The following is a 27,085-nucleotide window of genomic DNA, read 5'->3' on the forward strand; positions in this document are numbered from 1 at the left end:
GTATTGGTATATCTCCATCTTCTTCCATCGTCTTGTCTCTAATTCGTGGAATTCATTTCAAACATTGGAAATCAAATTTTCAATATCGTCCATGTAGAATCTTTCAAATTTAATATTCGAAGGAAATCAGTGAAGTTTAGCTAACGAAATTAATTCCATATATCGTATTACGTTTGTAGTATTAACTGACTAGCATTTTCTTCCGCTGTCTTGCTCCAAATTTGTAGAATTAATTCGAGAAATTTTTAATATCGTCTGCCTAGAATCTTCCAGATCTAACGTTCGAAAATACCAACGAAAAGATCTCCCATTCTCTTGGTCCTAATTTATAAAATTAATCCAAGACGTGAAAATCGAAATTTGTAATATCATTCGTCTAGAATTTTTGAAATTTAATATTCGCAAACACCGACGAGGAAATAATAGAATTATTGTTGCGACAGGTACGATGCACCAGAATACGAAGTGCCGAGGAACAAATCGAGATACAGAAGTCGATTTATGCGACACCGGGACGGGGACGATTCGGATGGCGACTCGAGGTCGACCGTGAGGTTTACGTCGACGCCACAGGAGCCCTCGGGACTTCGTGAACGTGTCCTGGACACAGAAGACGCGGCACGCGGGCCACTTTCCGGGATTTTTCGACTCACAGACTCGCCGCGTATTATGAAGAAGCTTCAAGAATACGAGAGAGCCGGAAAAAGAAAGAAGGAGGAACCGGTGTCACATCCTGCTCAACAACCTCAACCACCAAAACCTCAGGTTAATGAATAGCAATTTCACCCCTTTAATTCCGACCACGGTTATTTCAACGCTACGAAACTCTTCCACGAGTTACTTCTACAAAATACTCAGTACTTTTTTTGTCTCGCTTGTTTTCGATAGAAAGAAAAACTATGCAGGGAATTTAGCTTGTAACTACAGTATATCGCACGCGAATCGTTGAATTTAATTCGAAAAAGCGAACCTCTGTTTAGCCGATGCCGTTCAGTTTGTGCAGTTTTAACGGTGGTTATCGATTTCCTGGTCGACTCCCACCTCTCGTAATATTCTCAACGTTCCCGTAGCTTTCTCGACTAAAGAAAACAACAGTCGGCGCCAAATGAAATTATCGTGTTTACAATTATACCATTGAGATCGTATATTTCGAACGATCAATTCGATTCGACCACAACAACGTAAAGCATATCTGCCTGATCAATAGTTGAGATCTTCGTCTTCTCGAACAACGAAAACTATCGTTACGATACATGTGAAATCCATTTATAAATTAAATCGTTGACTCGATTGAATTTCTCAGTTCGTCCAATTCGTACGATCGTATTTAGTTTGGACAGTGACGCCACAGTACAGAATTTTCACACGGATTCCCATATTATGACAGGCGATATACGCGAATGGATCGTAAGAGACGGTTCGATGGGCAAGCTTGGCGAAAGTAGCTTCGAAATCCCGCGTTATATCGCTTGGATGCGATTCAACGGGAACTAAATTTTTGATCGTTCGATCTATATGTGTATAGTGCCGATACACACGACTCGTAGGAAAACGTATCGCTGTCTCTATGGACACGAAAAGGGAATAAATCTTGAATTTAAAGTAATAGAATATTTCACGCCGGAAAACAGAAGCGTGCCGCAATATGAAATGTATACTTGATCTCGATTCATAAATATGTAAATAATACGAGACACGAGTGAATAAATTTAGTTTGTAGTTGGCCGTTGTATATTTTTGTACGAAATTCTATTATAATACAAATGAAACATATGAATACACGAATATATTTTGCTCATCAAGAAAAAAGGTTAATCTGTTTCTCTCGTGTTCGCTATGCGACAAATCCTCTCTCTTTGTCCCATTACCACACATCAATCAAGGTTAGCATTTTAATGCATCGCCCACGCGTGTGACGAATCACACGGTCAACGTAAAAAGATCTCGACTTGTCCGTAAGCACCTAATCACCAACGAGTAATTTATCCTCAGACTTGGCTCATACAGGAAAACAGGAGAAAGGAATAATGGAATGTTTAAAAAATTTGTTAAAACAATGGAATATGAGAAAAGATGTTAAAGCATTTAGCAGGAAATTTCCATCAAGTTATCGTAATGTACTCGTTAAATATATTCTTTTTATCGCGTAGGTCCAAGTCAGAAAAGTGCCGACAGCGATGGCGAGACAAACCAGCGAGGATGACGAGATTTCTAGGATTAAAAAGCAGAACAAAACGGCGGCCACACCTGCGACTGAAACGCTGGAAGAACGACAACCAGTATCCACACCTACACCTGTTCATCCGCCTCCAAGGGAACAGTCTGAACGAGAACCGGAAGAACCTGCACGAAGACCGATGCCCGCGAGGTTCGTATTTAAAATTATGCTTCGTTTTGGCTAAAGTAATCCCTGCACCTGTCCGATTTGTTAATACAATAAGCTCGCTGAGACAATTCAGATACCTGTGATTGATAGTAAAATATACAACTCGATCGAATTCGCCCATAACATTAAGTCACCAGGATCTCGGTCTGTGCGCGTTCCAGTAGTAGAGGCGCGTATCTAGTCGGACAGGCTGATTTATGCCCACCCGATAGAAACCAATCGGTTCGATGGAATATTCCAAGTTCCAGAGGCGGCTTCTACTCAATCTCATAACGTAGTATTACCCTGTAATTGGTGAATTATGTGTGTGTGTGTGAGACAGTATTAATGAGACATTTTTATTCCGGAAACCATTATTCTTCTTATCACTTTACTTTGTACGAAATGTGATAATTGAAGAACTATTTAAAACGGCGATAAATAATTTCGATATTTAGAACGTAATTTGATAGCGTTCATTTCTGAAGCTTTAAGTAGCAAATTAGAGTCTCCTTTCTTGATTTTCTTTTTTTCTCAAATATTGGTCTTTTTAACTCTTGAATTATACTTTGCTTGCCCAGCATGCCTCGCAGTTTAAAAGGTCAGCGTAATATATTTTTGAAAATGCTTCTAAAATAAAAGAGATTCCTATCTACATAGCGAAAGTAATTTTGAATTAACGAACGTAGGAAGAGGTAAGAAAATGATCGAAAATGAATGGCGGCAGTGTCGGTCAATAGAATCCCGAATTGAACAATTCCGCACCTATGATCCTCTGTTGATCGTTTATGCAGCAGTTTATACCGTGATCTGGAATAGGATTTTGGAATACACGCAACCACAGAATGGATGAATCGTAGGCGGATGATTGCGTTATACGAGATCGAACAAAGAGAGCTGCGATGTAAACTAATGTCATCGGTACAAATTACGTACGAATGCTCGCTGCTCTATCGAGTTTACTGACTACAGGAAGTCGTTAATTGAAATATCGTTGCTCGTAGGAGAACTTCCACGGATACCCACACTCCTGCGACGAGAAGCGCTTCATCAGACTCGAGCACGGGCTCCGAGAGCTCAGGAGGATCAGGAATCCGCAGCACGGGTGCACCATTCACCGCCGAGGAAATGAAGCAGAAATACTTGTCGAGAGCACCGACGTCGAACGCAACATCTACGATCTCGTCGCCGCACAGCGGCACACCACCGACTGCCAAAGACACCGCCAACGCCTCTCCCACTTCGCGATCCTTTCAGAGCCGTTTTTTAGGCGCAGGTAAGTTTCTACTTTAACGACCATACCGCTACGCGAATCAACGCGAAACGCGTCTAAATTGGACATCGATCCTTCTTCTAACTCTCATGTTAATACCTTTCTGTGTGTTCTCGTTTAAAATTATTTATCTTCCCGGCAAGTGATTTCCGACTTCAAGTAGATCGTGTATATTTGAACGCTACAGGGAACGAGCGAGATAAATTAAACTGACAATCTGGTTACGAGGAAACAATTTTAAAATTCGATAGAGATAGAAGAGCAATATTATATTTTATAATCTTGAGCGTATGCAAAGATATTTACAAAAGGTATTTGCGCATATCCTTATCTCTCAACGAAACGTTGATTTTATCAGGTGCTACGCGTTTCATTTTCGTATGAAAGCGCTGCTAGGAGATACGAACTTTCATATACTTGGGTTTAATTAATTATAAATATAATGCTCACTCGCAAATTTGATAATATCAGAAATTCATCGTGATAACTTCACCGTCGTCGATCAACGGCCATCATCATCGGGCAACGTCGAAAATTTCCGGTATCGACGTAAGGATTACCGTGAAATATCCTAGAACCGGTTATTTCACAGATGAACGTATAACGACCCAAATCTTAAGGTCATTATGATTATACCACGGGCGCCATTAACGAATCCACGTCCGATCCAAACGGCGTTTCTCGAAAACGTAATTTCGCCTGGAAAGCGAAGCGCGGAAGACCGTTTGATATTTATTTGAACGTGTACCGGATTTTCACATATCTCTGTAGGTAACCGTGCAGCCCCGCCGCCACCCACGCAACCACCTCCAGCGGCGCGAGAGGAAACGGCCATAAAGAAGAAGGAGGAAGAGGAGGAGGACGACGAGGAAACTAGTAGTTCCTCGGAGGAGACGGAATCCGAGACCGAGGAGGAATCGGAAACCGATGCACATCCGTCGGGCACGACGACCTCGACAACACCCTCGACCACTGCACAGGATCGTCAGAGAAGCGAATCCGCGATGGCGAGGACAGATATCGGGCCTCTGCTCGCTCGAAGCGCAGAAGCTAGACGAGGTAGCAAGGAAGACTCTCCTACGACCAGGCAAGTATATTTTCTGCCGAAAATTCTAATTCGAGGGTTTCTTGTTTCTATTAACAAGTAACATCGTGCGAGAATCCATCGATCGACGTGTATACGTACGTGGCGAGCATATAAATAGAGAAAGATAGACATAAATTCAATTTGTAATTATTCTTTGGAATTAAAAATTCAAAGGTCGTGGTTGAAAGCACAGTAGAACCTTGATTATTCAAACTAATCTCACGTTGTTTAAGCAAACGAATAACGTTATTTTCGTATGGGAGAAACTCGTTTATTTTCGACTATTTTTACAAACGTTAACATCAAACGAGAACAGAAAGTTTCGAATAAAAATGTAGCGATTTATTTCGTGTCTACTTTTGTTTTTCAAGGGACCATTCTCAGACGTTCCAATTTGTTCATTGTTTCGTTGGTCGATGCTCCGATAATTAAGATTCTACTGAACGAAAAATGTATTTCCAACGCCTACGTTATAGAGGAAGAATGATAATGAAACAGTTTATGATACAGTTAATCGAATCTACGAGTACGAATCTTTATTTAAATTAAACGATCTCGTAAATTAAACGAGAAGCTCTAACAGGGTGATTTTTTGCGTCCATCGCGGGATCAAATTTTGCAAAAAGCAATGCAAACGAGGGGTTCACCGCGTGTATCCGGGGATCAATCTATATCTTTCGACTTGTTTCTTTATCTTAATAAATAACGACGGTGATGCAACTTAATTTGAAAGAGTGAAAAATCAATAAATAGCGTGGACGAACGGTGTACCAAGAGTTTTATCGTAGCAAACGACGTCGATAGGAGAATCGATCGTAACTTCGAACTGTTTAACAATAATCTTTCGGACGATATCCCGCGACGAACTCTCAAGCCATAAAGCTTCGAGAACCGGTTAGAAATTGCTAGCGATGGTCAAACGATGATGTACACGTAGAGAATACCATCGTAAAGTCGGTTAGAGATCGGTACAAGGAGATTAACGAAACGTACTGATAATTCGGGGAAACGCGCGGTGACAAGCGTTAAAGGAAAATTGAACTAGAATATCGAGCGATGTCAACTCGTGTCTCAGGTATTCGTCGCCGAGAGGAAGTCCCGCGCATTCGGTGACGAGCCCGACAACTACGACGACCACGACGCCGACGGGCGGCGCCGCGACAACGCCGGCCGGCTACACCAGCAGGTTCGTAGCACACGTAGATCACGGTCAGAATCATCAGGCCAGTTCTAATTCCAATAACCCCCACGACCGTAATCGTTTTAGGACGTTTAGTGACGAACACGATGAACCGTCAAACACCGATCGTGTCGAGGATTACGAAATCGCGGCTAAGAACGCGGATTACGATATTGTCGGTGCAGACGGATCGATGGTTAAACCGCAGTCGAACAAACGAACCTATATACCGGACGATAGTACGGACACCGACGAAACGATCACCTCATCCTCCTCCTCCTCCGCCACTAGATTCAAAAGTCTCGAAGGTAACGGTAACGATAGTCGAGTAGAGAACCGCAGCGAGGTCAACGAAGACGCGTTAATGGAAGGTCGTTCGGGGAACGACGTGAACTCTTCGTTATCCGCTTGGACCGACCGACGAGCGTCGCTCGCTCAACCAGCTACAATCCGAGATAATGGATACCAGCCAGATAAGACTGCGAGTTCCAATGGATCCCTGGAAACCTCGCGAGAGACGGCCATCAACGGTGACGGAAGGAAATACGCGAATGGATCGAGCGATAAATCCAACAACGTGGAATCGAGTTCGGAGAGTGAATCCGAGAGCGGCACCGAGAGCGCCACTGACAGCGACTCTGAAAGAGACGAGGAAGAGGACAAAGAATCCAGAGACGAGAATAGTAACATAATGAATAAAAAGACTGAAAACCCGGAGCAAGGTCGAGCCTCGGACATCCAACACCTGAACGATACCAACAGTGAGGATGAATCGAACAGTTCGGAGACCGACGACCAGACTACCGTATTAAGCGTACCGTCCAACTCTCATTCCGAAAATAGTTACACCGTTCTGGAACGATACGACGATAGAAGCACGAAGCGGCGAAGCTCCTCGATACTCGATGACAAAAGTATCGAGGAATTGTTCGACGACAACGGATGGGTGATTACTGATCAGGATCTACAGGCAGAAAAACCTCGGAGAATCACGAAAGGTTTCAAGTCGATCGATCGCAATGACTCGGGCATAAACAACGAAAACACCGACAATGAATCATCCTCGAACGACGAGAAAAGTAACGTTCTGGATAGCGATACGATCGACAAGGAGGATAACGAAAGGACTGAAAACGAGAACGCGTTAAGCGTATCCGAATCGTCTGAAAGTTTATCGAGAAGTCGAGCGTATAGACAAAGTAGCATTGGCAAGAACGGTTGGCTAGTGTCGGACGAATCCGAGACTGAATCTGACAGAGCCACTTCACCCGTGGAAAATTCTACGATCCGAACTGAGACCGATACGACAGAGGTTTCGAAGAATGTAGCGAGTATCGAGGATGAGAGAATGAATGACGATGATGCGTCAACACCGACGTCGACCACGGTGAACGAGAACAAATCTGAAAGTGGCAAAGATTCGATCGTGGCCGACAGCGTCGACGAGAACGGTTGGGTGATTCTAAACAAGGTAAACAACTCGTCTACGGGGAAAAATATCGAGGGCGGAAGCATGGACGAGACGAGCACGATTCGTTCCCAAACGACCGACCTCGTAGCGAGATCTAACATTGAGAACGGTGCATTAATCGCGAACGCTACCCAATCCAAAGAGACCGAGACTTGCAACGAGCACGAGGACACGCCTGGTGTCGATATCGCTATACCGATGCAAATGGTAACCACCGTTTTCTGTGTGTCCGTACTGTGTTACAGCGTTCTAATCAATCTGTTCCTGTAACCTGTCTACTATACACCTCTTTGCCCATTTCTCACCGTATTTACGTTCACGCCTTCTTTTTGTCGTTGTTCGTCGGTGTTAGTAGTAAAAGACTGCAAAGACTACTCTCACGGATACAGACGAGACTGTCTCGATCGCAAGATACGACGCAGCAGTTTCTTCGTTCGTTATTTTTATCCTTGCGTTCGTTCGCTTCCATTCCCTCTCGTTCTTCGTGTTTCCTTCGCGGCAGGAAGGAACGCCGGCCTCGTGGAACGTTTGTTTTAAACCGTAAAAGAGAAACAGAGATCGGAGAGGAAGGTGTCGAACGTAGAAAGAATGGAATTCCTCGGACTCTTGCTCGGCGAACCATTCGTTTACCTGTGTCTCGTCTGAACTCGAGCGCTGGCTATTTGTCGCCTCTTTTCGCGAAACTGCTGCCCGAGATCTGGCGTCTTCTAACGTCTTTCAATCGATATCATCGACCATTCATTCACGTCGCATCACAGACATTCGAAACAAAAAACGAACGAACAGAGTATACATAATATAACCGATTAGACCTCAATCGAGTATTTATTGTATGGTAAAAAACTTGCATTTTATATATTGTGATAATCGTACGTACGATCGTAAGTGTAACTTTTTGTTCCTACGTTGATCACCCGCGACTATTAATCCCCGCATTGCTCAATAAACGTAGCTTCGTAGACGCGGAAGAAAAATTAAGAAACACCGCTCTAGTCGGCAAAATTAAGCGTAGTTCAGCGCAGTTAAAGAAACCGTCCTCCTACAGTGCAGCTTAAGTCCACGCTGAAATAAACGCTTTTGAAATCGTTCCCATTGAGAACACGGCCGCGCTAATGGCACGTCGCGAGACGAAATGTGACGCGTAAGACTATTACGATTACAGTGGTTACGTATTCCAACGAACTGGCTTTCTCACGAACGAAACATCTAACGACTGCGACGCACATATCCATAAAAATCTGTGTATATATATTTGATACATATTTAACTTGTCGAATTCGTCGGAATGTCAATTCGTCCGACTACGCATCCACTGTAACCATAGCCTAACGCGTGACAAGCCATTCCCGTTAACCCGTGACCATTTTCATATCATTGAAACTTTTTGTACTCTTTTTCCTAGTGAATAGACTTGCGTCAGTTTGTTGGTGTGGTAAATAAACTGCATTTCTTTGTGATAACTCGTATTATTTATTTCCCTCTCAACATGTCCTCAGTTTAGATAAGCATATAACAGAACAACGAAACAGAGAAATGTCGTATCCCGCCTGCAAATCTCTATACTATCTGTTCGTTGCTGTTACTCGTATCTTTCACGCGTCTCTGTTGTTTGTTTTTTCTTAAAATTGTATTTATCGTTTCTTGTCACCTTAGTGTTCCAAGTATCTTTGTCGTTCGCTCTTCTTATTCGTATACTTTGTTGTCATTCCTTCAGAAAATACGTAACAAGCGTAGAGAATAAAAAAAGAAGAAGAAAAATGCATCTTTATTTATTGCACTAACAGATTGAACGTTCTCGTCTCAGAATCATGTGAAATCCTCTCGTTACTCGTTTACACGCACCACCCCCCCCCCCCCGCCCCTAACCCCTAGCGAGAAATTTCTACGAAGGCGCTCAGCTTTCCTTTATATTTAAGACCTCCCTCGAACTCTGTTGCACCACATCAAGATGCACGCACGCTCATACCACGAATTTACAGCTTACTCGACGAAAATGTAGTTCCGAGGAGAAGGTAAAAATCGATCCACGTGTAAGAGGCTCGCTACGATCAAGGTATCATACATGTTCGTTGTCGACATTGAAAAACTTAGTATTGGATGGTTTAAAAAACGATACAAGGCTTGTTCCAGTCAAATTATAGAACAAGCGAAGCTATCGTTTGCAACGTAGATAGATTAATCGAGGTTTTAATGATTTAACAACGACAATTTGGACCTGATAACGCTTCTTCGAATCTGATTAACCTGTTTGCAATCACGCGCCAGATATCTCGCGATACAGCGTCGTTCGTGTAACGATGAAAAATGATGAAAAATTTTATTAAGTTGTAAATTAGAAATCGATGAATCAACGTCTTGGACGGATAGGTGGCAGCTTTTCACAAACGATATTTATCACACGATGGTAGGAGAAGGATATTCTGAATTTTTTTTATGAACCTGATTCTCTGTCACGGAAAATATTTTCGATATTTTGATAAAAATATCTCTTCACGAAATATGAATAAATGTGCAACGTTGAATGAAGGGCGTGTTATACGTGTAGGAAAAAAATGCTCACTTGATTTTACCTATAAATATTGAAAAAACAGACACGTGAGATATTTCATCCTTGACGCTACATGAATAATATTTCATCGTGCGATATCTCGTTCGCGGTTACAAAGCGGTTAAGTGATTTCCTTTCGAGCTTCTCTAATAACGATGAACTTTATGGACCATTAAGTAACATCGAATTCGAAATTCACGAATGTCAACGCGAGAACACGCGAAATATTACGTAAGAAACTAATGTGACCGCATTATGCACGATACGGAAAGTGCCGAGGTATGCCGTAAAGGGTTTAAATATAACCCGTTTGTTACTTTAAATATCCTACAGCTCGGATAGTCAGTGGATCTATATCGGTCTGTAGTCTACTTGACTGGAAACACGGATGTTATTCCAATACGTTTTAGCGTTTGGCGTTCACTAAACGCGGTAGCTCGAGAATCATCTCGAGATTTTAAAGCGAACGGTACAAAAAAAAAAACGTCGTGGAAACTGCCGAACCACCGAGATGTAGCGTTTAAGGTGTTTGAACGTTACGAGCTGGTTGAAACATTTTCTCTGGCCCGAAAACACGATGAACCAGAACGTTCGAAAATTCGATGGCGACTGAAACATCGGCGCTGTTCAAAGTTTGCACGAGGAAAGCAGAAAAATGTAGGTTAGAAGTGGTCTTAAAATTTTACGATTACTGTTTGCGGTAACTTCTCTGTCATACATATTTACCACGTATATATCAAAAAAGGAATGTTTATCGTGGCCAAGGGCTGATCGAAAAAGAACGTGTCTCGGAGAAACGCGTGTTAGATGAAAAATAATTCGAATGGAAAATAAATGCTGCTATAAATTAAAATAGGAGATGCAATGAACGAGTATCGAATTAACAGGAAATTAGAAATTCCTTGTTGCATGCATTCGGCACTCGTAGCTCGACTCTTTCATTCTGTTACTGCTAAAAACAGGCGAATTAATCGTTTGATCTCGAATTGGAACGTAACAGCGAATTTTATCGGATGATCAAAAGAAAAAAAAAAAAAAAAGAAAGAAAAAAGAAAAAGGAAATCGATAATTGAAAGGAAAAGGTCTACTTTCTCCGGAATAAAATTGCTTCCGACGATACATGGTTCTTGTTTACTCGCCACTTTACACAATTTATGAGGGATGTGATAAAGAACTGACATATCAAATAGCGTGCTACAGATTGATATATAACACAGTAGATATGCATCCGTTTTCACTACTCTGTACACCATGGATACACGGCTGATTACACGTCAGATTTACACCACGTTGTGACTAATTGCCATGGATCCCACGATAGAATGGTAACTAACACTTGGACTGATATAATAGTGAGAAAATGTAACGCGATATATCACGAGAATAGGACGTACGTATGGTTATCAATGAATACCAGCATGATTAGAAGATAAGCTGGCAGAATGCGAAACTATCGCTTCGAGATCGCGACACTCGGTTCCAGGGGACGAAACACGTCACGAACTGCATCATCCATCAAACGTATTTCATTCTGACGTACGTGTTACTAAATATATAGCTATAACTGCAAGTTAACAGCTCCAACACTTGGACGACTCAAGCTTCAGTTTTCTGCTCTTCAAATAACCAAAGAAGCTGTTGATGTCTGCGCGAATATCCGTGAACTGGACGAAGTACGGAATCGGTCGCTTGTAACTCGTACGGTGGCTCACGAAAGTATTTGAACATTTAGCGTAGCAAAGTTTTATGTACACATTCTATATGTTGTATGAAACATTTTGAAATTTCACTTCCATTGTAATGACACGCGAGTGTCACGATTGTATTTGTCATATTTGAAACCAATGTAAAAATGTAAATAGAAGTTACAAGATATTTGCTACAAACATACAGGGATTCAGTAAAAAATTATGAGGTTCGTGAGTTTTGTAAGTAATGTCGTTTCGTATTTTACATTTCCCTCGAAGGATGTCATTACGTCGCACAAGTACTTTACGTCAAAAGTTTGACAATTGTTAACAGAGGAATTAAAAATCAGTAAAAACATAGAATATCGGGAAACGACAAATAACGTTCATCGACAAGTATGATGAAACTTCTGCGTTTTGGACCTACATATGCTCGCATTATTACAACTATGTTGCAGCTTCTATGTACATTTTCGGATTAGTTTCAAACTCTACCAATATAATCATAATCATAACCAAGCGACAATGAAATTTCCAAATGTTTTTTACAACATAATAGTATACAGTGAGAAACTTTAAACTGATGCTTTTAAACTGATAAATCTAACTACCTTTAGTTTATGTACATTTCATGCTACACGTATCTATGCACACTGTACAGTTCCACATACTTGGATATATTTAACAATACAGGAAACGTTCCTTACTGTACAAAAGTACTTCTGTCACTGTCATTCACAAGAGATTTCTACAGGTGTTCGAATACTATCGCGAGCCACCGTATACGTTCCCAATGGATCGATAACCTTTGACATAGACACTTATCGATGGCCAATCGATGTTTTGTCCCATTTTAATCCACCAAGTAACAACAGGCTTCTCGATTAACAAGTTCGATCTGAACGAGCCAACCTCCGTTCCGTAATGTTTCAGGTTCCTGAACAAGAGCAGAAGCCAGGCGGCGATGATGGCGAGCCGGGAACGAGAACGGGAGCGCGAAAGAGAACGAGAACGCGAACGAGAACGCGAAAGGGAAAGAGAACGGGAGAGAGAACGCGAACGAGACGCGGACACGGAGGTCGATTCGCCGTTGTCGACGAGGTCACGGTACGCCGCGTTGAAAGAGAGAAGACAACGGCTGGCTCGGTCCAGAAGCTCGCACAACTTCGGCGGAGATGACCTCGACCTCGACGAAGAGCCACCCTCTCCGACGACCCAGTCGCCGAACGCTTACTTGGCTGCCAAGTACGGAGCCGGCTCTGAACTGGCCAGAAGTCGGAGTACTCACGCCTTAAAGTCGAGAGAACCGAGTCCAGAGCGTGATAGGGTTGGCACAGAGAAGGATGGCGCAGCTTTGAGTTCGTGGGCACGATACTTGAAGAACAAATACGGGAATCGCACGACCAAAGACAAGGAGCCCTCGTCCTCCGCCTCGACGATTCCATCATCGAGGTACGGTATTAACGTTGAGTGTTTTCACGGCTTTTGTGGTCAAACTAGATTGTTTATGTTCGTATCTAATATTTTTACTGTTCTAGCTTGTCAAAAAGCATACAAAGATTTTGCGATCTTTGTAAAAATGTATTGGAATAGTAAAATATGGAATTGGAACACATTGAAATGTGTCGCAAAAATGAATTATTATATTATATTAGGTTGATTGAAGAGCTCGTAGCTTTTTTGATTAAAAAAAAACGAACAGATTTTCAAAGAGAAATTGGTGAAAGTATTTGATAAATTAATATGTTATGTACTATTCGGTGAAACTGATACTGTATGGAAATGAATTACCTTTGATTCTTTCAAGTTTCGTTAGGAATTTTCCGAACAACTCAATGTCATCAGCTTTTAAATCAAACGTTGGAAAAATCTTTCTGGGAAGATACAAATGTGCAAATGAAGTTTCATACTCGCGGCATAAACATCCAGGTTGCCTACAGAGGCTGAAACGATTAAATTGCTTCGACCAATGATAAAGGAATTTCCCTTTCTCAAGACACGAAAGAGTCGTTCTTTTAATTTTATTTGCAGTGGAAGCACTACCTCGAGGAGATTATCGCTGGGACTACCTTTGAGGCACGGTGGTCAAACATCCTTCGAATCTTCTGACGACGATCAAAAAAACCCGTCAGGCTCCCCCACGTCCCCTACAGCAGCTCCCGTTATACCCGCGGCAGCAGGTTCCTCCACTAGGTGAGTCTATTTATCATTTGAGCCTGTCACAAGCCACATTGATCAACTTGGTAAATTGAAAGATAAAACAAGCGATCATGTTGCAAATATTATTTTTAAATTTACTTCTTCAAATTTTCTATAGTTTGTATCATCCTCTTGCAATAAATAAATAAAAGTACATTAATTGTTCCTTGAGAACGGAACGTTAATCGCGTTTACTTTGCAGCTGAGAAAAAGACCAGCGTAAGGAATGCGAGTTCAATCGAGTCATTTCGAACAGATCCGACATAATCATGAAAATAAGCACAATATTCAAATAAAACAACATAGAAACGCGTAAGGGTGAACGATAGTGAGCAGCACATTCTTTGTCCCTGAGCCGACCCGCTAGTTATCTTTTCAGATCTAATACAGTACTTATAACGAAACTGAAAAATTGCAACAAAATGCAAAGTTGACCGGTTTGGCTTGTGACAGGCTTGTTTAAACAGATGTGAAGAAGCAATATGTAATTTTCATATAAGGAAATGGTTGTTGGAATTTGACAGCAATGGCCGGAGGAGTCACTACTTGCTGAAGCGGCGGCAGCTGTTCAAGTTCGGGATGCGGGGGAGCGAAGCCGGATGCTTTACCTGGCCGAGAGGCCTCGCGGTTGGCCCTGACAATTCCATCGTCGTAGCCGACAGCTCTAACCATCGTGTTCAAGTAATTCATCCTCAAAAATATCTTAGAGATTTCTCATATTCCGTGATAAATTCGTAAAGTACATATTCTTCAAAACGATCAAATAAAAGGGCGAATAAAATTTATTACGCGATCTAATAACACGTACTGTTCTTTAAAACAACGTCATCGTCAATGCCAGGGAAAGCTTTCTGACGATATAAAAACGAAGGAAGATTGATCGATGTATTGAAATATGGCGTTGAAATTTACAGGTATTCGACGGTAATGGGAACTTCATGAAGGAGTTCGGAACATATGGCAGTGGCGAGGGTGAATTCGATTGCCTCGCCGGGGTGGCGGTTAACAGGATCGGACAATATATCATCGCGGATCGTTACAACCACAGAATTCAAGTTCTCGATCCTTCCGGTCGTTTTCTGAGAGCTTTTGGATCCCAAGGGACCGCCGATGGTCGGTTTAATTATCCTTGGGGAATCACCACGGATGTTCTCGGATTTATTTATGTGTGCGATAAAGAGAACCATCGCGTACAGGTACGTGTGTTCGCGATTTTGTTATTTATTTTTCTTTCTGTTATAAACTGTTCGGAGAATCGTATGAGAAAAGTGCAAGGCCTAAAACGGCAGCGTCAATTCGACAACATACACGAGACCCTGAAAGATATCACACTATGTGAGACTTCTTTACCAATATTGTATTGTGAACATACGATAATGATACAAATATGATGTTAGTTTCAGTGTTCATTAACCCTTTTCAAGCCCTCACTATGTGTACCTAGACTTTGTATAGTTAATCCTGAATAAAAAGCCTTAAAAAAAAAGACTTTTCTGAAATAAAAAAACATTAATTTCGAGTAATTCTCTGTTTGAACCCCCCGAACTCATGGAAATGAGAAACGTGAGAGCAGCTACGGGTGAACGATCACAGTTCTTCTATAACAAAAATTAAAAAAAAAAAGCATTAGTACGAAGGGAAAATGATGCTTACTTGAGACACACGGCGTTCAACAATGGACGAAACGTGAGTTATTTTACAGCGAGAATACTAAACACGTAATCCCTCGACTGATACCCTTTGCGATCTCCAACCTCGTAGGTTTGTGTACGAACGTCGATTATTCGCTAATTGGTGTGTGCAAGATATCTTGTGGTAGCGTGTCGTGTAGGAAAGAATAATCCAGAAACTATAATCAAATTTCTAATATAAAGCAAATAATCTCTGTGTAACGAAAGCGTCTGTATGTTGAATTGTATCATTTGTACAATCGCTGTAACAGTACATGTTTTCGCAGGTATTTCAATCAGATGGTACGTTCGTGGGCAAATTCGGTTCCTGCGGAAGCGGACGTGGCCAATTGGAACATCCTCACTATATCGCGGTGAGCAACACGAACCGCGTGATCGTCAGCGACGGCAACAATCATCGTATCCAGATATTCGACGTGAACGGCCACGTGCTGACCTCCTTCGGATCCGAAGGTTCTGACGAAGGTCAGTTCAAGTTCCCAAGGGGTGTCGCTGTTGACGATCAGGGCTACATCGTCGTCGCCGACTCCGGTAACAACCGGATACAAATATTCAGCCCAGAGGGGGCGTTCCTCAAGTCTTTCGGCGGATGGGGCAGCGGTGACGGTGAATTCAAGGGTCTAGAGGGTGTTGCTGTCACATCGACCGGTAACATCGTCGTATGCGATCGCGAGAATCACCGTGTTCAAGTGTTCTGATTTCGTTTCGTTTCGTTGTGTTCTCTCTTATTTCTTCTGTGATTCGTCGACCAAGGACGTCGAACGATCGCAAAGGAGGGCTATTTTAAGAAAAGAAATTCGGTATTCTAAAGGGTATTTTTCATGGTACTTTGGATTTTTGGTCGTATAATTAGGACGAGCAACACTGTGGTCCATACTTTTGATCAGAAGGGTTTCCAAAGGTCGACGAATATCGCGTGGAAAGAACGAAAAGCGCGCTTCGACGATGAATGAATGAGATGTCGCGTTAACTGCTTGCTTGCGTTAGAAATTAACATGTAGCTGTGTTGTGCTGAGCTAATCATCTTACGAGGAAGCCCTTTGACACAGAGACCATGGAAGCTTCGATCTTTCTTTCGAGAGATAATATATTGAAACGATTGGGTTGGAAATTTCGTATTCCATTTCAATGTACGGCTTCGATGCGAATACGTCTGTGGCCGAGACGAATCGACGATGGAACCGAAATGAAACTCTTGGACGTCGGCCAATTTACGGAGTTTAGCTTGAAGAATGAAAAAAGAAAAGGAGAAAAAAATATCATTTTGTCTGTTCTTCTCTCTCGTCTTACCCCCTTTCTCTCATTCTACCATCTTCCTCGTACGCACATCATATCCGCGTAACTTAATTTAATTTATACTCAAAGTGACAACAATACAGTTTGTACCGTTTGTATGCTTCAAATAAATTGTTGCGGAAGTAATAAAAGAGAAACGAGAAAAAAGGACGTGTCTTGTTTTGTTCTGTCCGCTGAAAAACTTCCATTTGAAAAACGTCAAAAAGCAAAAAAAGAAAAAAAGCAAAAGAAAGAAGTCACCAGTCTCACCTTCTGTCAATCCATTGGCAATCTCGATCTTAAAAAGCCAACCGTGGAAATTAAGAGGATTCGGTAGCTTGTGTCTTGGACGAGTGCCTAGAGCTAGAATAGACAAATAAGCGGGGGTAAGTCAAAAGGTAAGTGAGTCAATAAATATATAATTTATTAAATGCAATGATGAAATGGTGTAACAATAGGGGGCGGGCGAACGGCGATCATAGGATCGCCATAAGGGCGGACAAGAGGGAATACGCTGCCCCGCCCAACACCCCCGGATCGGAAATATAGATAAAATATTTTCGTTATTATTTACAATATTAGTTGAACGTTAGTCAATAAATAATAAACAGTGGCGTAATCCTTTATTTAATATAATTTAATAATGTAATATTACGTTTGCGATAATAAAAATATTACAAGAGATGGAGCCTTTACCATTATTCGTTTCCACTAAAAGTAGCACGAACTTGTTTAAATTATTGCAGCCATCGTTCCAAAATTCACGCGATCAGACAGATCCCCTTGAAACCGTGTTTGACCACGTGTGTCGACGATCGATATTCGTTCAAGAAACCTTTACTGCCATCGTTCCACGGCAAATGATAAGTATCCAAGAAAATCAGCTTTCGTGAATTTTCGAACGTGAGTAAACGTCGGCTGGATGTAGATGTCGAAACAGCTGTCGAAACCATCAACCTTCCGGGATAGTCGCTCTTCGCGAAATCGAATGGGATTTAACAAATTAATTAATCGGCGTTACGCTTCCTCGATATCCGTATAGAAAAACCGCATAGACGGCGCGGAACGTCGAAACAACGCCACGCCGCCGGATTATCACAACGAAAGTACGCGACATGCTTGGACGTTATTATCGAGTAAAATACAGAGGGTTGATACCTCGATAAGACTAGAAATATGTTTATGTAACGCACGGGCCAGGCAGGCAGCAAGCAGGTACAAAGTGACCGTCTTAATCAAGGAACAGTGAGTAGAACATGAGCTAGGCACCGATATCCGATCGTTTCGACCTTTTCGACATCGTGATACAAACGTCCTACAGGATGACCCGTGATACACCAACATGACGTCAAGATCGAAGGTGTCGCATCTCGTAAAAAACGCGTGGACATACATCTTTTCGCAAAACATTTTTTGTACAATATCTTTTCTTCGTGATGTTACTCGTAACGTGCATATTCCTTTGTTTCCTGATAGATTCAGAATGTTGCGTGTCGCCGATAGAACTTGTTTACTCGTTAAGAAAATGAATTTTTTTATCTCTTCGAGGATAATCACGTGCCTGTGTAATTTGAAACGCCAATTGATAGATGATTCTCGGTCGTGCTGGTTTATAACGAGGCATCTTACACGCGTATATATCTCGTGCGATTTTCTGGAGACTGGACAATTGGAAATATTCGAATCTATAGCGCGAATCAATCATTCCCAATCAAAGGAGAAGTTTTTTTTTTTTGTTTTAATAGTTCCTCTATACCTACTGATTCGTCTCTGCATCTAGAAAGTTTAGTTTGAAAAGTGGCATGACATATTTTCTCATCTGTATCGAGTTTAATTAAGTAGTAATAAAGTTATAATTAATTATTTATATAATTAATTAAAGTGGCAGCAGTTAGGCCATGCGGCTCCTATCATCTAGTCGTCTTTGACTCTTGGCTTTCTTACGTAGATTTAAAAATTTGTTTACTTATTAAACTTTTATATTTTGAGAATAATTTTTATTAAGTGATTTTTAAAGTTTATGTATCCTCGAAGCGCCTACCCTAGCGATGTCTTTTAATTAATATTATTTTTTAGCATTTTCTCATTTTTTTTCTTTTTAATCTCGCTGTTCTCCATACCTCGATCTTAATAATCTTGGTGTACGTGGTAATTTAACGCGATTCTAGAGTAATAATGGGGAACTCTGAAATATTTCGTCCGCGGCGCCGGCTTTTCCATCTGGGAACTTTTCTTAATCGCGACTGAAAAATACTGTGTGCAAATATTTTATACTTTTTTATTTCTTTTTATCCTTTTTTGTGTCTTTTTTTTTCTTTTTGTTCGTTCGTTCTCGAATGTCGGAAAAGCGACGTAACCGCCGTATTTGAAGATCGGGCCACCGTCTCGGAAACTCTCGAAAAAAATCCGTTTATTTCGGCGTGTATGCACGGAGCTCTAATTCCTCTCTTCACTTTTTTTTCTTTTTACTTATTTTCGCTTTCTCAAAAAGTCAGAAATTTTTATCGTAAAATTCGAAAGTTGATTGCCACGCACGAAGTTGTACAAGCCCGACAGACTAAAAATATTCCTAAGGTGAGATTTCCTTTTCTTTCGTCATCGGCCACGCTCCCCCGTTTTTTTCATTTTAATCGACTTTTTTTTTTGTTTGTCTTGTAATGTACTACATACTCGCTAGCCCTCGTTTAATAGTTTCTTAAATATGTAATAAGCAAAAATATGAATATAATAATAGTTTTGTGTATATAATAATAATTATTATTTTACTCGTCTCATTTTAAGTATCGATAGGATCGTGATTAATTAATTAATTAATTAATTAACAATGATTAAAAGAGTGTAAGAATTTGTTATTCTCTTTCTTTCTCTTCTTCCATTCGCATCCTTCCCTCTCATCATTATTTTTTTTTCTTTTTTGTTTTCATTATCAACTAATAATTCTTTAAGCTTAATGGCATGAAAATGCTCGTTGGAATTGACTCGTGTGTACAGTTTATCATAATTCATTTTTCTTCTCTCTTTTCCATTCGCGCTCCGCACAATTATTTAACCTCGCTACAAAAACCTCATAGCTTGTCTTAAACACCGGAGGATCAACACAGGATTTCTTTACTTTTTTTTTTTTCTTTATTCTTATAAATCGAAGACGAGGATCAATCGGTCCATCTATCAACAGATTCTCCCGACAAATCTGACGGTGTAATCTCGACCCACCATACTGGATTTGTCTGTCTGTCTGTCTATTTTTTTTTTTTTTTTTTTTTTGCGTCTCGGCGACTCGCGTCCCCAATGGACGTTGAGACGTTCGATTTTTTGCGTAACTTTTTTTTCTTTAGTATTTTCTGCGGAAATACTTTCTTGGATCACCATTAATTTATCACAATAGATTTTTGTCTTCTTAAATCAATTTGAACGCGGGTACCACGGCTGTGCCCCCGTGCGCATATATTCCGCCTCGCTACGCCTTAATTTACCTCTATTTTTTAATTTTTATTCTTTCTTTATCTAAAGAACCTTTAAAAAAATCCCCTACTGGAGAGAGAAACGGTAGGTAGTTTTGTAACAATGTAATCGACTATCTTACCCTAATATAATTCTACGAAGTTGATTATACTGTGACTTTAAGCACAGCCCGTGGATGAAGTGCCCCTCCGTTTAAATAGAGAAAGGGCTCTTGATTTTTTTATGTTTTTTCTTTTTTGTTACTTTTACTTTTTACTTGTTTCTTTAAACTCTCTCTCTCTCTCTTTCTCTCTCTCTCTCTCGCTTTCTCTCTCTCTCTAGTTCTCTTATCCTTAATTTTCTCTAGCAGCCTTTTTTGTTCACACGCTCACTCGTCCATGCTCTCTTTCTCTCTTTTCCTAGGTCTCAGATATACCAGATTTCCCCGAAAATAAGATGCTTCTTGTTCATCGACCTGAATTGTATTGCCTTTCTTGTTTAAAAGCGACAAAGAAAAATTGTATCGTGCAAGGAAGAGATCATTGCTGCCACCTAATTCAAATATTATGCAGTATCAATATCTCCTGAACGTTCACGTACAACAGATATTGCACCGTGTTATTACGGCAATGAAACATTCGCATCATGCTCGGTCGTATTTAAAAAAAAAAGTAGAAAAGAAAAAGGAAATACGAAAAAACGTCGCGAGATTCGAGTCACTTTGATTAAAAAAATTCGATTTCGCGTAAAGCTGTGTTATAGCGAGGAACAAATGACAAAATAGCGTTCGATGTACGACAGCAACGAATAAAAAAACTTGCGCGTCGGATCTCGATCGCCTTTTTCATCCTTCTTTTCAACGATAAATACTTAAATATTGAAAAAAAAACAAGCAAATCGAACATCATTCGTACTTTGGTACTTGAAAATAATGCGCTGCATAAAATACTTAATACATATATGCTTTCTCACTCTGAGATTAATATGTAAAAACATAAATTAAACTTCACAAATATGTAAATCGTACAAAAAGAACGAAAAGAAGGGAAAAAAGAAAGTTCTTCTTCAACGACGTGTCCACGAGTCTCTTATCAATACTGTTCTCTCCTCGTCGTTGTCTATATCGAGTCTTGTACCATTTACGCAAATCGTACGTACAGTAAAAAAAAAGAAGAAAAAAAAGGAAACGAACAACAACGTATATAAGCTATTACACTATTGTCGCGTGAAACACTTCGACGGACACGCAACGCGAAAATAATGAACCTCTAGAACGGCTCGTTCAATGTACGGTGCCACAGACTTGCAAGGATAACAAAAAGGGTATGAAGAAAACTATCTATACAGTGTGCCAAAAATCAATGCAAAGTATAGTCGTTCTTAAAAAGGTTTCAGCAAAAAACATAGCCTCTTTCGTATTCTCAGTCGTAAAAGGTATTTGATACAATTGATGCCTCAAGCGGAGGGCAACATTGCAATTCTACGAACATGCTTCGACCGATGCGATTCTTAATACGATCTTAAATAAATTAATGCATTATCTATTATGCTTGAATCGCCTTGCACGTGTACAACGTCTCGTGTACGCGTGCTAGAGAGACCATGATAGACCACCTACCTCTGATACCACTTATCGTCAACGTCGACCGAAGAAACAAATGCAGGAAATAGGCATAAACGGCAGCGTCGAATAAACTGAAGCGAGAAATGAATAAAGTGGATTCAGGTGATGATGTCACGATCCTTCGGCTGAACTGTGGGTCAAAGATGCGAAAGGTGGAAATTGATGTTTAGATCAAAAAGGCAGGTACGTTATTAATCAAGGATGTAGAGAGCAAAGCGTGTCCGTGTCGTGATCGGTCGTCAAAGGCTTCTTGGACTATTTTGTTCCTGGAACCTTGGCCAACCTCGACGATTATTCCGTCGTAGCGTACCCCATGACGACCATTATTGAGTGGCTAGGCTCTATTACTTTGCTTCCGATGTATCATCACCGTTCTGTGTGCTGTTCGATCGACAGTCGATTAAGTGACCTCTTGGTTGGCGGCTACTAGGCTGGCCCCTGGGCTAGATGAGGGCGAGCTTTGGGGGACAGCAACCGCCCGTAAAATGCCCGCTGGCGGCCTCCCGTTCCCGTTTGCGGCGGCCCTGGCGTTCTGCAGCCTAATTCCAGAAATGCATTCGTTCATGTAGATCAAATTTACCGAGCTAACCTACTGCGAATGTGCATACATGACACTGAATGATCAAGCACTCTGAGGAACACGTGAACTACGAAACAAACGAGCGCATCTAACTCGGTAGAACCGCAATTAACACTTTGCTGGCAACGATTGAAGTACTTTGTATCACGATTCAAGGAACATTCTTCTCAGACATAAAGGATATAATTACAGTTTCCTAAATAAAGTACTCCAATTCCCTCTCTTTTGCTTTTCTTTGTCTATCTTCTTTTGTTCTTTTTTTTTTGTATAAACTAGTCTACAGGAGAGCAAAGTGATAATTGAAGAGAATATCTTCTCGTCTCTATGAGAAGCTCCGTTTATGATGACCGTTGCATGGACTCTGGTTACTTTCGTTAAGAACACGATTAAGACATATAAAACAGAAAACACAAAGCACCGGTCACATTCCGTATAATAACACAGAAGCTAACCAAGATAATTCGTATCGGAAACAATAGTTCGTTATTCGAGGGTCGTGAAACAGGGTGCACTGATCGTCCTGGTGAAAGCGAAAGAGCGAGTATCCTTTAAAGAGATACAGGAGCGATAAACGAGCAGTGTTTGCCGCGCGACAATCGCCCTACTTGTTTTCGTTACTTACCGGTCGTGAATCGTCCCACGACAAGCTGCATTAGTACACACAGAAGAGGGAGACTTTAGAACTTTAGATGTCTTTCGTACGATAAGCCTTTCGTGTGCTAACAAGAAGTCTACATAACTAATAATGCGTGCACATCGTTGCAACAGGAAATGCAATTATGTGCACCGGACGGATACTAACTTGATCTTCGATTGCCGCATGAACTGCTGGATCTTCCTTGCAGCCTGATGAGCGGCCTGCTGATGAACCGCTTGCTGTCTGGAGCTAGCCGAGCCTGGACGCGAGCGATAATTCCTGTAGTTGCTTTGTATCACCAGAGCAGCCTTCGTAGCTTGTCTGCGAATAGGAAGAAAAGTAGACGCCCATGAAATAAGAACTTGCAGTGACATGCTTCGAGAATGCGTCGTCTATGTATATACATAATGGACAAGAGCGAAAGAAGCGCAAGGAAGGTAAGCTTTCATCTCAAACAAAAGTCGTATTAATTTAATGCCAGGTTAATTTTGTATTCAGGACGCCGCAGCGGAGGTAAGGAACTTCCTAAAGTTTTCGGATTATTTACGATGCCAATTAAAAGTTCACCTCCCTCTCCGTATCACCCCTTAGAGGTAGATAGAATGAACTTTGGTGAAATCCGTCCGATTCAACTGGATCGTTAAATTGGCCCCGCGGTGGTACGCCTTGTCCTCCCATTTTATTAATTGCAGCTTATTAAAACTAACGTTCAACTCGGCGAAATACCAACGAGAATTTAACTATTCGAACGAGCCGGTGAAAAGTTTCGTGGCGACAAGATTTCGTACATTTAATCGTTGTTATTATTTTTAACTTCGTGTCCGTATTATATAACGATGGAAGTTAAACCCTTTCGTCCGGATAAATCGGGAGGATAAAACGAAGAGTAAATAATACGGCCGCGACGTGTTAAGCTAAAAACAGATTACCTAAAATAAGCGTACTGTTTATGTCGACGATAATATTGTTGGATGAGTACTGCAGCGTGCCTCTCCGCTTCTTCCTGCCTTTGACGTCCCTTGTAATTTCTGTAGGCTTTCTGGATCATTCTAGCGGCGTGATAAAGCTCTCTTTGTTCTCGATCGGACAGAGTAAGTCTGCTCAGATCCGCTTCGTTCCCGTCACCGTTTCCGTTACTTCCACCTGTTCCGCAAATTCCAGAGCCCATCACGTTACCGAACTTCCGATCTCCACCGGTCGAATAGTACTGGCCGTTATGACCGTTATTTCCGTCTAGCTGCAACTGCAGCTGTAAAAATTCGCAGAAGTCGGCCGTCGTAGGCGGTGGAGATGGCGAGTCCGGTGTGAGACAGCTGCTAGATGGACTCGAGGGACTAGCATCTGCGTCAGCATCCGAGACTGATGCCGCTCCTCCACTGCACTCACGATACGAGTCGAACAATTCTCCAGAATCGAGCGGCTATAAGAATTACCACCACCATGCGATATGAATTTCATTCTACGAAGAATTTTATTTTAAGAGTACGGTAGGAAACGTGTTGTTTAAGGGATTTCTGATATAATTTCAAAGACAAGAATATTGCATAGGTATAGAACTAAAATATACTGAATACTTACCATTTGCTCCATCAGAGCATCTTCTAGAGATGACAAGGGCGGTGCCGGGGGAGGTGGTGAGGAAGAAGACGGAGAATCACCTTCCGCTCTCTTGATCCTTTCCGGTAGCGCAGCTATAATTTGCTCAGCCAATGTCAGCACCCTCGCGTCTTCTTCCCCTATAAAAAGGAATCACCACCCTAGCCAAACTCGAAAAACGTATTACAGGACCGCCGAAATCACATTGATCACAACATCGAGGATTTTTTGTTCGCTTTTTTTTATCTGTTCGTTTTTTTATTTTAAAGCCGTGAACGTATTTTTACGATGAACCAAATCGGACGTTAATAAAACGTGTAACACCAAATATTGCGGATTATTTCGTTTTTTATATATATATATATGCAGTGGAGATCTCTACATGACACGAATCGAACGTCTTCAAACAGGCAAATCAGATGGCGAGCGTAGACGTTTTTCTCAGCTTGTTGAATGTTCCGTTCTACGGGTAATCTGACGTAACCCGTGGTATTTTGACAATGTGTGTTTTCCGGATTTAGCTCAGCTGTGCAAATCACGTGTTCTCGTGTAAATTGTCTCGTAGGTTCCAATGTTTTATTGATTGATTATTATTAGTATTTTTGTCACGGATATCCGTTTTAAAACTTGTCGACATAGCCCAGAGACGAGGACTGTCTATCTCTCGGAGAATTGGTCGGCAGCCGATAATAGACGGCTAAGAAAGTTTTAGACGTTACACAGCAATCATCCAACACCAGCAGTTACGAAGGCCAAGCAACACCAATACTGCTTTAAGCTGCAAGAGTTCAGAGGAGTTAGAGGACAGCGAGCCTGGACCATTATCCGGTCGTCTCGTACGCATAGACAGAGAGACAGAAAAAAAAACAGAACACTGTGTGTGTACGTGTGTGTAATGTAATGTGTGAGAAATAGAGATAGAGAGAGAAAGAGAGTAAGGGAACGCAGTTTTAGCTAGGAATACTACGGATCACAGCCCGCGCAGTACTTGTTTATCTAGGCCGATGAATCTATAAGTGTAGTATTAGAAACAGACAGAGTTACAAATATATATGTATATATATGTATGATATATAGTTACAGATAGACAGGCAGACAGACAGACAAATAGAAGGGGAAACGAGGAAGGTACGGACCTACAGTCTCCTGAGGGGTCGGAGCGCTTTCCATTCCCTGCTCGCTGAGGGCTAATGACGAGTCATCCTCTTGCAACAATTCCATGTTGTCCAGCAGCGGCGAGCCACCTGTGTTTTTCGATAAACCCCTTAATGCTACGTTTCCTGATTAATTTTACGCTCGCATGAATTACGACCTTGTACTCTAAATCTTACGGGGCAGAGATATTTTATATGGCGCGGGTCTTTATAGGAAAAGGAACTGTGATTTACGTGTTGGACGTGAATGTATGTGCGTGTATATACGGAAGAGGGCAGTATAATAGCAAACGAGACTAACACAACGCAAGATCGAGACCGCTGTCTTGAGATGGCCTCCTAGGACTAGGGCTGGCGGGTCGCAAGAAAAGCCTCTCGTCTTGTCTTCTCGCTTCGAGTCGATTCAATTCTTCTGCAATCGCCGTGTGACCGTTCTCCGCCGCTAACTCGGTCGCGGTTCTGTTCTGACAATCCCTCACGCGAAGTGCCATTGCGTTCCATCTGTGTAAATAGACAGATATTCGCAACACGAACTCAAACGTAATGAAATATTTCGTGACACTCGATATTAACGCCGAATTCAAGAAAGAAAATATATGTACCTATAGAGGATCCTGGCTGTATCCGCGTGCCCCGCTGCACAAGCCCAAGCAAGTGGTGTGAGACCGGCGCTATCCTGCCTCAGGGCATCAACTTCGGCATCTAATACGCTACTAGGATTTTCCGCTCTCCAGTGAAGGAGGGCGCAGGCTAACCTGGAGTAGCCCAACCCAGCGGCCAAATGTAGGAGAGTAGGGCCGCCGGATTGTAATGGTTCCGCTCCGGCTCGCCACGGACGGACAACAGCATCCTGAGACATAGATGATCTCCATTTAAAGGGTCAAGTGTGTTGGTGGTGCTAGCTAAACAAAGTACTGACTTGACAATATGCCACTAGCCGCTCTTCTAGATGAGCTGCGGGAGATGGAGGACCAGGTCCTTGCAAACGGGACTCCACATCCGCCAAACGATCCAGAAGAGCTCGTTCCGGACTAGGCTCGGATGTCGGTGCCCGACGATACTCGAAAGCAACGCTATCGGAAACAACGAAGCCGTCACACGCCACTTGAAGAGATGCTATTCCCGGAGCATGGGCTGGGCAACGACACCGCAATACTCCTGGTTGTACCAAACACGCTTCAACCGGCTCCGCATCGAACAACACCGAATAAGATTGAGAATTACTCCCACCAGTCCACGGACCAGCGACCAATACCTAAAACAGTAAGTAAATTTT

General features: G+C 41.7%; 2 protein-coding genes across 15 annotated transcripts in view; one reads left to right on the forward strand and one right to left on the reverse strand.

Annotated features, from left to right (window-relative positions):
- Window positions 1-18,525, forward strand: part of tn (tripartite motif containing protein thin) — a 58,247-nt gene extending 39,722 nt beyond the window's left edge. For 5 of the 9 annotated variants that reach the window (XM_069124500.1, XM_069124496.1, XM_069124497.1 and 2 more), the window contains 7 exons: window positions 444-765; window positions 2,151-2,368; window positions 3,370-3,641; window positions 4,410-4,725; window positions 5,801-5,911; window positions 5,993-7,583; window positions 12,546-12,932. In XM_069124500.1, the coding sequence (XP_068980601.1) occupies window positions 444-765; window positions 2,151-2,368; window positions 3,370-3,641; window positions 4,410-4,725; window positions 5,801-5,911; window positions 5,993-7,583; window positions 12,546-12,791 (3,076 nt within the window). In that variant the 3' untranslated portion in view covers window positions 12,792-12,932. Of the gene's footprint in view, window positions 1-443; window positions 766-2,150; window positions 2,369-3,369; window positions 3,642-4,409; window positions 4,726-5,800; window positions 5,912-5,992; window positions 8,837-12,545; window positions 13,065-13,643; window positions 13,806-14,311; window positions 14,493-14,725; window positions 15,008-15,768 lie in introns of those variants that run through there. The other 4 variants (XM_069124503.1, XM_069124504.1, XM_069124505.1 and 1 more) reach the window with 4 other exon arrangements.
- The window catches only part of Camta (Calmodulin-binding transcription activator), a 40,632-nt gene continuing 30,731 nt past the window's right edge, over window positions 17,185-27,085 (reverse strand). For 3 of the 6 annotated variants that reach the window (XM_069124506.1, XM_069124507.1, XM_069124512.1), the window contains 8 exons: window positions 26,729-27,064; window positions 26,412-26,659; window positions 26,111-26,310; window positions 25,792-25,899; window positions 24,638-24,795; window positions 23,989-24,479; window positions 23,225-23,380; window positions 17,185-22,381 (listed from right to left, as the gene is read on the reverse strand). In XM_069124506.1, the coding sequence (XP_068980607.1) occupies window positions 22,243-22,381; window positions 23,225-23,380; window positions 23,989-24,479; window positions 24,638-24,795; window positions 25,792-25,899; window positions 26,111-26,310; window positions 26,412-26,659; window positions 26,729-27,064 (1,836 nt within the window). In that variant the 3' untranslated portion in view covers window positions 17,185-22,242. Of the gene's footprint in view, window positions 22,382-23,044; window positions 23,070-23,224; window positions 23,381-23,988; window positions 24,480-24,637; window positions 24,796-25,791; window positions 25,900-26,110; window positions 26,311-26,411; window positions 26,660-26,728; window positions 27,065-27,085 lie in introns of all 6 variants that reach the window. The other 3 variants (XM_069124510.1, XM_069124509.1, XM_069124511.1) reach the window with 3 other exon arrangements.

This window comes from Bombus flavifrons, chromosome 12, assembly GCF_040668555.2.
Source record: "Bombus flavifrons isolate JBK064 chromosome 12, iyBomFlav1_principal, whole genome shotgun sequence".
Lineage (NCBI taxonomy): Eukaryota > Metazoa > Arthropoda > Insecta > Hymenoptera > Apidae > Bombus > Bombus flavifrons.